The following is a 10,634-nucleotide window of genomic DNA, read 5'->3' as shown; positions in this document are numbered from 1 at the left end:
ACCTCCTGGGTTCCAGAGATTCTCGGGCCTCAGCCTCTAGAGTAGCTGGGATTACATGGGCGCACCGCCAACACCTGGCTAATTTTTGAATTTTTAGTAGAGATGGGGTTTTACCACGTTGGCCAGTGTAGTCTCATAGTCCTGACCTCAAGTGATCCACCCGCCTCGGCCTCCCGAAGTGCTGAGATTACAGGCATGAGCCACCGCGCCCGGCCTTACAAATGAATTCTTATATCTGCTTCTGCATGTACTCTGCTGCAGTATCATATGTGCAGTATCATATAGCCTCTGGAAAACGACAACGTACACTCTGGGGTGAATGCGAGTAAAAAAGACAAAATTATTTTTACATTGTTAACCTACCCCAACTATTTTAAGGTAAACTTCCCTTTACAGAAATGTAGAAGAATAAACCAGTTAAATGACACTACAAGGAAAATTCAGAATGTGGAACATTCCTCAAAATAATCCAAGTTTTTCAATAAATCTCTGGCATGCAGAAAATGAAAGTAAAAGCAATAGTTCTAGATTAAGAACTACAACAATAAAATACATTTTGTAGACCCTGATGGAGCCTATTTTGAACACTGTCAACGGACATTTTTGAAACAATGGAGAGAATATCTGAACAGGTTCAGGGTGTTGGATGATACAGAAATGATTGTTAATTTTTTCAGGCATAATATGGTTATGTAAGAAAATGTATTTTAGAGTAGCATAATGAAGTATGTAGTGATAAAGTGAAGTGAATCATAACAACTACCTTTCAGGTTTCAATTAAGACAGCTGTAGAAAATATCTGTCAGCAGACATGAACTACCATGGGTAATTTAAACTACAAAAAGGTATTTATTCATGCCTTAAATATTGTAGGTACTAATATATAAGATTTAATAAATCATATCAAGTCATTCAGAGAAAAGTCAGTGAACAAATTAATTTGACAAAGCATCTTGAATTAAAAACATTACTTTTAACTCTGACCTATGTGGTAGGAGAAAATGGGAGTTTAGCTGAATTAATAGGGGGTTAAAAAGTAGGCAATGAGGATGTGTTTCTAAACATCATAAAGATTTAAATGAATGCAAGGTGGGTACAGGATAAACTAGTGGTTCTTTGATCTTTATCTTTCACTGTATCATGAGCAATAGCCTTACACATACCTCAACACCACCACCCCCACTCCAACAGTTCACTCAGTATGCCTTCCACTATTGTCCTCTTTTACATGGTTTGATGTCATCCACCTTGGGATTCTTTGTTAGATATAACCCAAGTTCAACAATCAGTTAGGGGAAGACTTACACTGGTCACGCGACGGTAGATCTGCGCAGCATTCTGGCACTCCGAGTAAGGATATTCAGATGTAGCCATCTCAAGCATGCACATCCCAAAAGCATAAACGTCAACGGATTCATCATATTTCTCCTCATACATCTCAGGGGCCATGAACTCTGGGGTACCTTAAATTAAAAGAACGATTCAGACTCAATGCGAGCAGAAGCTTCAGACGTTACTCACCGGGGAGAGAAGCAGAGGGGTTGACCTGTGAGAGAGAAGAAATTGGAATGGGGAGAAAAAAGGAAAGGGGGGAAAAAGAGGAAGGAAATCTTCTCAGTCAGTCTGTTCCACCAAATATCTCGTAAAAGATCTTCCACTGCAAGGCCTTTATATGAAACTGGAATAAGGTCAAGGATCTATTTATTGATTTACTGTGTAAAATGAATTTCTCTAAACAATATGTGAAAATAAAGCCTTGGCTAAGAGATAAACTAATATAATTCATATTGAAAACAAATAGAAGGAAAAGGAAAGACACTATGCAAGGAACAAAACAGATATAATGGCACATCTATAAGATAAGATGATGGGTTTAAAAAGATCAAAATACTTGTGTGTCCACTAATGTATGGTAGTTGTAGGTTAACATTTACAGCTACATTCTTGGCATTAACACTCAATCTGATTAGTTTCACTTTTTAAGAAGGCCTTGCAGTGAAAAATCCGATATTCAATACATTTTTTAAAAAATGAAATAAAGCGTAATTGTCTCCAAAGGCCACTCACCAGAGCCCTTTTCTTCACATACTTACCGTCGCACCTGTAGTGCGCAAATAAGCCTACTACAGACACAAGAAATACAGTGAGGGACATCCTACAGGCAAAAAGACAAATACACACACAAATATAGAACCCAAATACAGACTGATTTATGAGCAGCGTGTGATCTCACAAGACTAGGTTTTATAATGCTTCCAGAAAATTAGGTCTGCATACCTCAAATTATAAGGCATTCCAAGAAACAGACATGCACACTATGATTTAATGAACAAAGAAAATAAAAACTCTATTGGGTCAGGGATTTCAGGATGCCAAAGATAATCAAAGAAATGTTTCCTGTGAAGAAGGCAAAAAAAGAAATTCAGCTTTAAATGACACGGTTCCCATTCGTCTTGTGAATGTATTATAAGAAAAGGTGAAAGTGTTCCTAACCGAAGTTACATAATATTCCAAGGAGAACACTGTTTTTGAAAGATGTACAAATAACTGGTGTTCTGTGCTTTTCCTAGTAATACTTAGGATCCAAGTTCGCTTAAAAATTAATGGGTTTCTTTTGTTATTGTCACCTTTTGGAGGGAGTAAATAGAGTGTTTATGAAGACTTCAAGTTTTTAAATTGTGATACCCTCTTCATAGAGTGAAAGTTTATCAAAATAGGCATTAAATTATTTTTCCAGCTTTGAGTTTCTAACATATAAAGTCTGAAAGGGACAGCCTTGTTCTTTAGATAAGTGATTCTCAACAGGTGGCAATTTTGTCTTCTAGGAGTCATATATAGTAATGTCTGGACACACTTTTGGTCATAACAACTAGAAGACAGACAGGGAGCGTGCTACTGGTATCTAGTGGGTAGAGGCTGGGAATGCTGCTCGAGTCTTACAATGTACAAGACAGCCCCTTATAAGAAAGAATTGTCCAACCCCAAATCTCAGTAGTACTGAGGTTGAGAAATACTCTTTTAGATAGATCATAACTTCTGAAGAGTCAGACTAAGAAAAAAGTTGATAAAACCAACTTTTCAGAATGAATTGTCATATTTATTTTCACAAAATGTTAGGAGGCTAGATATTCCTTTTTTTTTTTTTTTTTTTTTTGGAGACGGAGTCTTGCTCTGTTGCCCAGGCTGGAGTGTAGTGGTGCAATCACAGCTCAGTGCAACCTCCACTTCCTGGATTCAAGCGATTCTCCTGCCTCAGTCTCCCAAGTAGCTGGGACTACAGGCACCCGCCACCACACCCGGCTAATTTTTTTTTTTTTGTATTTTTAATAGAGATAGAGTTTTTCCATGTTGGCCAGACTGGTCTCAAACTCCTGACCTCAAGTGATCCTCCCACCTCAGCCTCCTAAAGTGCTGGGATTACAGGTATGAGCCACTGTGCTTGGCCAATATTCTTGAATATACATATATACCCAACAGACATTTTATATGTCTAAAAATTTAATTTTTATCTTTTAATTTTAGGAAGTAAAACTAAATATAAATTCCATTTCTTTCATTAAGTGACATACTGTATGTATTACATAAATAATGCATAATATTAAGTATCAACAGTGTGTAACGAAAAGATGGCTGGCTGGGCAAGGTGGCTCACGCCTGTAATCCCAGCACTTGAGGCTGAGGCTGGTGGATCACTTGAGGCCAGGAGTTCAAGACCAGCCTGGCCAACATGGTGAAACCCCATTTCTACTAAAAACACAAAAATTAGCCAGGCATGGTGATGCATGCCTGTAATCCCAGCTACTCGGGAGGCTGAGGCACAAGAATCGCTTGAACCCGGTGGGTGGAGGTTGCAATGAACTGAGATCGCACCACTGCACTCCAGCCTGGGTGACACAGAGAGACTCCATCTCAACAACAACAACAAAAAAAGACTGTTACATTAGGTTTTATCAACAAAGTTCACTTTATTCCTTGTAATGTAATGTTATCAACAGCCTCTAAGATGATTCCAAGAAGCACAAATGTAGAGAATCCTACATCTCGTAAGTAGAACGGATCACCTCCTGAGTTCAAGCTATGAATCTCTTAAGGTTTATATCACTTAAAACTCTTGACAGGGCCAGGATTCTAAATAAAAGGAATGTCAGAAAGCCAGTCAGGCTCCAAGGTACACCTGAAACATACCTATCACACTCTTGGCAAAGGAAGCCCGCTTCAGGGTTGCCAGACCAAGGTCTCCAATCTTGACGGAGCCGGTAGGGCCCGTGATAAAGATGTTGTCACATTTAAGATCGCGGTGAATAATAGGTGGAGTTCGAGTATGAAGAAACTGAAGTCCTTTAAGGATCTGACGGCACCAGCTTCTTAGAACTTTGATCTTCATCACTTTAAACCTTTTCAGATACCTAGAAAAAGCAAAGTATACCAAACAAGTTATCAACGATATGAGTTTGTTGCTTTGAAGAATTCCATTAAATTCTAACATGACTGGAGATGGGAATATCAAATTTAGAATACTAAGATTCAGTAACATTAAAGGTTAGTAATACTTTTAGTAAGCGGGGCTACGATAGTTTAAAATAAAAATTCTATTAAGAGACACAGAAAAATAAGTCTTCCAAATACTTTTTCATCTAAACAATGATAGTATTAAGTAACTAGTTTTTTCTTAAAGAAATGGGAGATGAAGCTGGCTATATCAGCTAAATATTTCAGAACCAAAAATATTTAATTAGTGATTGGTAAGAGAATTATAACAAAGCACCAAATATGAATTCCTTAAAATTAGGTCACCATTTAAATGATTAACAGGTGGAGTTTCTGCTTCTCTTAAATAGTGCAGTAGTTCTATCAGACACAGATGTATTTATAAACTCTAGTCAAAAGTACACAAAACAACTATTACTTGAAGGCTCTGGAGAGCAATCAAAATCAGTCATAGTTGGCAGGGACAAAGGGAAAGTACTGCTTGAGTTTCCTTCTTCATAATACATTTGTACCTAAGAAAAGGCCCTGTTCTGATTCTGCGGGTCTGCTAAACCCCAGACAGAAATGGGGACTGAGTTTGCAATGACCACAGCATCAAGAACAGTGCTAACAGACCTTTCTGCAAGGATGGTCTGTTCAATAAAGTTGCCACTAGCCAAATGTGACTACTCAAATGTAGATTAAAATAAAAAATTCCATTTCTCAACTGCACTAGCCACATTTCATGTGCTCAACAGCCACATGAAGCAAATAGCTACCATTCTGGATGGTATACACTATACATTTCCATAATGGCAGAAAGTTCTATTGCACAGCACAGATCTAGAAAGGAAAGGAGGAAATCTCAGAAAGCAGGCACCAAAGGAGAGTCCTAAATTCTGTGTATTCACTCTGCCCAAATCTCTAGTTGACCTCTGAAATACGTATATGTAGGAAAGATTCCAAGCAACCCAAGTATGGTAAAAGAACTGAACAGAGACCTCTGATGCTACCCACTGCAGAAAAGATACATCTGAGGATTGAGTGCTAATGCCTACTTTATCTGGCAATATTCAGGGGAAAAAAAGAGCACTAAAAATGTTAAATATAAAAGACTACATTTTCCTTTCAGTATCTTTAAAATACACACACGATTAAAGGGAAATCTATAATACTGTGATATATATGATATGCTTACATATTATATTATATAGTTATTGTTTTCCAGTTCCTGAATGTTTCATTTTTATAATTTCTATGTCTTTACTGATATTCTCTATTTGTTGAGCTAAAATTTTCTATACTCTTAACATTTGGCTGTCACTGTTTCCTGCATTTAGTATTCCAATTTTGTTGAATAGGTACTATAATTACTCCCATTTAATAATGACTTACCATTTTCTATGTACTTATGTAAGATATGAAAATTACAACATACAAAACAAGTGGTAGAGGGGTCAAATGAAAACTTCATTTGTGCAAAGGTCTTATATTTTACATGAAATTGTACAGTATTAGTCCTAAATAGTGAAAAGTAACAACGTAAATGTAATCTTCAGGGCAACTACTTAAAATGAAAAACATGCAGAGATCCAGATCTAACTAAAAATCAAATAGTAGAACTAAAAATTGTACTTCATTTGGGTGGGTTAATTGAAGAAAACTAATAGCAAAAGTGGGTTTTGTGGTTTAAAAAATATATCAAAACAGTAATGCTGGATGGAGGGTAAGGAAAAGGCTGCCTGGAAAGTGGCATAAGGGCATTTTCTGATATGATGGAAATGTTCTCTATCTTAAGAGTTTTGGTTACACAAATGAATGCCTTGTCAAAACTCATTCAATCATACGATAATAATTTATTATATCCTGATGCTGCTTGGAGGTAAAAGAAAAAGTACACAGGCCGGGCCCGGTGTCTCACGCCTGTAATCCCAGCACTTTGGGAGGCCGAGGCGGGCGGATCACGAGGTCAGGAGATCGAGACCATCCTGGCGAACACAGTGAAACCCCGTCTCTACTGAAAATACAAAAAAATTAGCCGGGCGTGATGGCAGGTGCCTGTAGTCCCAGCTTCTAGGGAGGCTGAGGCAGGAGAATGGCATTAACCCGGGAGGCGGCGGAGCTTGCAGTGAGCTGAGATCGTGCCACCGCACTCCAGCCTGGGTGACAGAGAGAGACTCTGTCTCCAAAAAAAAAAAAAAAACAACAACAAAAAAAAGAAAAAGTACACAAATATTAGAACTCTAATGAAATGCATACTGAAGGGTTTATAGGTGAAGCATAATGATATCTACTATTTATTTTACTATGAAATGAATAAGATAGAAGGATGATGAATAAATGGACGTATTAATAATATGGTAATGCAAGTGATGCAAAAAGTAACAACAGAATCTTGGTGCTGAGTGTGTGCTCACTGTATGGTGCTTTTGCCTTTTCTATATAATTTTTAGAATTTTATATTAAAATACTGGAAACTTTGTCATTAGTCCTTCTTATAAACATCCTGTTTTTAAACAAAAGGGTATCCTACCATGAACTTTACACTACTTCTCTCTCTCTCTTTTAACTATTCCCGTAGCACCTCCCTAATTACAGAAAGCCTCTCTATCCTTTAAGATCTACTTAAATTGTATCTATCATTTTAGTAAAGACCTTCAAGATTATCCCAGCCAGCAGGAAATCATATCTTTGTCTCAAACGCTATTCACATGAAAATTACACATATATTATGATTCACATTTCATTTTAGGAACCTATTCTATGGGAATTGTGTACAAACATGATTATTATAGCAACGTTCATAAGGAAAGTATAAGGACAAGAAAGGATCCAATCTGCTCCATATTACAAATGGAACATTTCTAAACTCAGAGAAGCTAAGTTTGGTGAGAATGAAAAGTGGTTCTAGAAATGTGAATATGAATTAAAATCACCATAACCAACCACATCTTGAGAAAGAAAAGTGACAATCAGGCACCATCAGTGCAGACCGGACACAAAAAAAGATGTCTCTGCCGGGTGCAATGGCTCACGCTGGCTCACTCCCAGCACTTTGGGAGGCTGAGGTGGGTGGATCACCTGAGGTCAGGAGTTCAAGACCAGCCTGACCAATATGGTGAAACACGGTGTCTACTAAAAAGATAAAAACTAGCTGGGCATGGTGGCATGCACCTGTAGTCCCAGCTACTCGGGAGGCTGAGGTCAGAGAATCGCTTCAACCCGGGAGGCAGAGGTTGCAATGAGCCGAGATCACGCCACTGCACTCCACCCTGGGCGACAGACTCACCTCCAAAAAACATAAGATGTCTCTGATATATCAAGCACTTCAGGGTCTTCCATTATGACTGATTTTTGCCCGATCACATTGAAGAAAAAACCCAGTTGCTGAAAAGCTCCACTGTCATAAGCAGAGCTCTTAATCAGTTCTTCAGTACTAAGATATTTACTAAAAACAATCAACTCATAGTTAAATGGGGATAACTACAGTACCTATGCCAAAAACTGGTAGACTAAATGCTGAGAACAATGGTCGCCAAATGTTAGAGTACAGAGAATATTCCATTCAAGTAGAGAATATCAACAGAGACAGAAACTTTAAAAAGGAACCAAGTAGAAATTCAGATGCTGAAAAACACAGTGAAGATTCACTAATGGATTTCAACAGCATATGTGAACACAAGGAAGAAAAAGGCAATCAACTTGAAAATAGGAAGTGAAACTATACAGTCTGAGGAGCAGAAATGGGCAGAGTCTACGAGACCCGTGGGACACCATCAAGTTGACCAAAATATACACAATGGGAGTCCCAGATAAAGAAGAGAGAAAAGAGCAAAAAGAATATTTAAGAAAATAATGGCCACAAATTTCCCAAACTTAGTAAAAGACATGAATCTACACATCCAAAAAGTTCAACAAACTCTAAGGATAAATGTAAATAGATCCACAATGAGAAACATTATATTCAAACTGCTAAAAGGCAAAGACAAAGAGAGAATCTTGAAAGTAGCAAGGGAGAGTGACTTATGACCATGGGATCCTCAATAAGATTATGAGCTGATTTTTCAGCAAAAACCATGGAGGGCAGAAAGCAGTGGAATGACACGTTTAAAGTGCTAAAAGAAACAAAAGCAAAACCCCCCCAAAAACTTAAGACTGCCAACCAAGAATTATATATCCAGCAAAATTATACTACAGAAATGAAAGAGAAATTAAGACACTGCCAGGTAAATAAAAGCTGGAGGAGTTTGATAGTAGTACACCTTCCCTATAAGAAATGCTAAAGAGAATCCTTAGAGGAAATAAAAGAACACTAGACAATAACTTGAAGCCATAAAACCAAATCAAATCTCTGGTAAAGTCCATCACACATCTAAATATTAAAACCAATATTAATGTATTTTTGGTTTATAACTCCTTTTATTTCCTACATGATTTAAAAGACAAATGCATGTAAAATAATGATTATAAAACTATGTTAATGGGTACACAATGTATAAAGATAAAATCTGAGACAACGAAAACATAAAATGGGAAGGAAGAGTGACGCTGTATAGGATCAGAGATTTGTATGCTATAATATTAAAGCTAAGTTGGTATCAATTCAGGGTAAGCTGTTGGAGGTTTATGATGTTAGTTGTGATCCTCAAGGTAACCACTGAAAAAATATCTAAATATATACACAAAAGGAAATGAGAAAGGAATCAAAACAGTATACTACAAAAGAAAAATAAATACATTTAAATTATTTAATCTCCAAAGAAAAGTCTAGGACTGGATGGCTTCACTGATGAGTTCTACCAAACATTTAAAGGAGAATTAACACAAATACTACTCTTCCAAAAAGTAGAAGTGGAGGAAACACTTTCTAAATCATTCTATGAGGCCAGTATTGCCCTGACACTGAAGATACCACAAGAAAACTATAGACCAACACTGTTATTAATGTAGATGTAAAAACTCTCAACAAAATATTGGCAAGCCAAACCCAATCGCAGAGTAAAAGGATTATACGCCATTTATCTATGAAATGCAAGGATGATTCAACGTAAGAAAATTAATCAGTATAATATATCACACTAATAGAACGAAGCAGTCTCATGATTATCTAACTTGATGCAGAATAGCATTTGACAAAATCTAATACCTTTCCATTAAAAAAAAAAAACCAACAAACTAGGATAGGACTAGCAGAGAACTTCCTCAACATGATAAAGAACATTTATGAAAAACTCACAGCTAACATATACTCAATGGTGAAAGACCAAAAGCTTTCTCCTTAAAATCAAGAATATGACAAGGATAATCAGTGCTAATCATAATTCAAGTTCTAGCCAAAACAGTTAGACAAGAAAAATAAAGGCATTCAAACCAGAAAGAACTATCTATTCACATATGACTTGATCCAATATATAAAAATCCCAAAGAATGGTTAAGTGTGGTGGCACACACCTGAATCGCAGCACTTTGGGAGTCAGAGGCAAGGGAGACCACTTGAGGCCAGGAATTTGTGACCAGCATAAGCAATATATTGAGTCCCTATCTTTACAAAAAATTTGAAAATTAGCCAGGCATGGTGGTACACACCTGGAGTCCCAGCTACTCAGGAGACTGAAGTGGGAGGATCCTTTAAGCCTAGGAGTTCAAGTCTGTAGTGAACTATGACTGCACCACTGCACCCCAGCCTGGGTGACAGAGAGAGACTCTGTCTCCAAAAAAAAAAAAAAAACAACAACAAAAAAAAGAAAAAGTACACAAATATTAGAACTCTAATGAAATGCATACTGAAGGGTTTATAGGTGAAGCATAATGATATCTACTATTTATTTTACTATGAAATGAATAAGATAGAAGGATGATGAATAAATGGACGTATTAATAATATGGTAATGCAAGTGATGCAAAAAGTAACAACAGAATCTTGGTGCTGAGTGTGTGCTCACTGTATGGTGCTTTTGCCTTTTCTATATAATTTTTAGAATTTTATATTAAAATACTGGAAACTTTGTCATTAGTCCTTCTTATAAACATCCTGTTTTTAAACAAAAGGGTATCCTACCATGAACTTTACACTACTTCTCTCTCTCTCTTTTAACTATTCCCGTAGCACCTCCCTAATTACAGAAAGCCTCTCTATCCTTTAAGATCTACTTAAATTGTATCTATCA

The 10,634-nt window shown here is 37.0% G+C and overlaps 1 protein-coding gene across 1 annotated transcript in view; it reads right to left on the bottom strand.

The window, feature by feature from the left end:
- LOC105529876 (serine/threonine-protein kinase WNK1) overlaps positions 1 to 10,634 on the bottom strand; it is a 163,518-nt gene that overhangs the window by 84,714 nt on the left and 68,170 nt on the right. The window contains exons 3-4 of the mRNA XM_011967139.1: positions 4,186 to 4,406; positions 1,306 to 1,463 (exon numbers count right to left, since the gene is read on the bottom strand). Of these exons, the coding sequence (XP_011822529.1) occupies positions 1,306 to 1,463; positions 4,186 to 4,406 (379 nt within the window). The remainder of the gene's footprint in view (positions 1 to 1,305; positions 1,464 to 4,185; positions 4,407 to 10,634) is intronic.

This window comes from Mandrillus leucophaeus, unplaced genomic scaffold, assembly GCF_000951045.1.
Source record: "Mandrillus leucophaeus isolate KB7577 unplaced genomic scaffold, Mleu.le_1.0 Scaffold79, whole genome shotgun sequence".
In the NCBI taxonomy this organism is placed as follows: Eukaryota; Metazoa; Chordata; class Mammalia; order Primates; family Cercopithecidae; genus Mandrillus; species Mandrillus leucophaeus.
The sequence above is the reverse complement of the archived record's forward strand: the minus strand, read 5'-3'. Positions and strand labels throughout refer to the sequence as shown.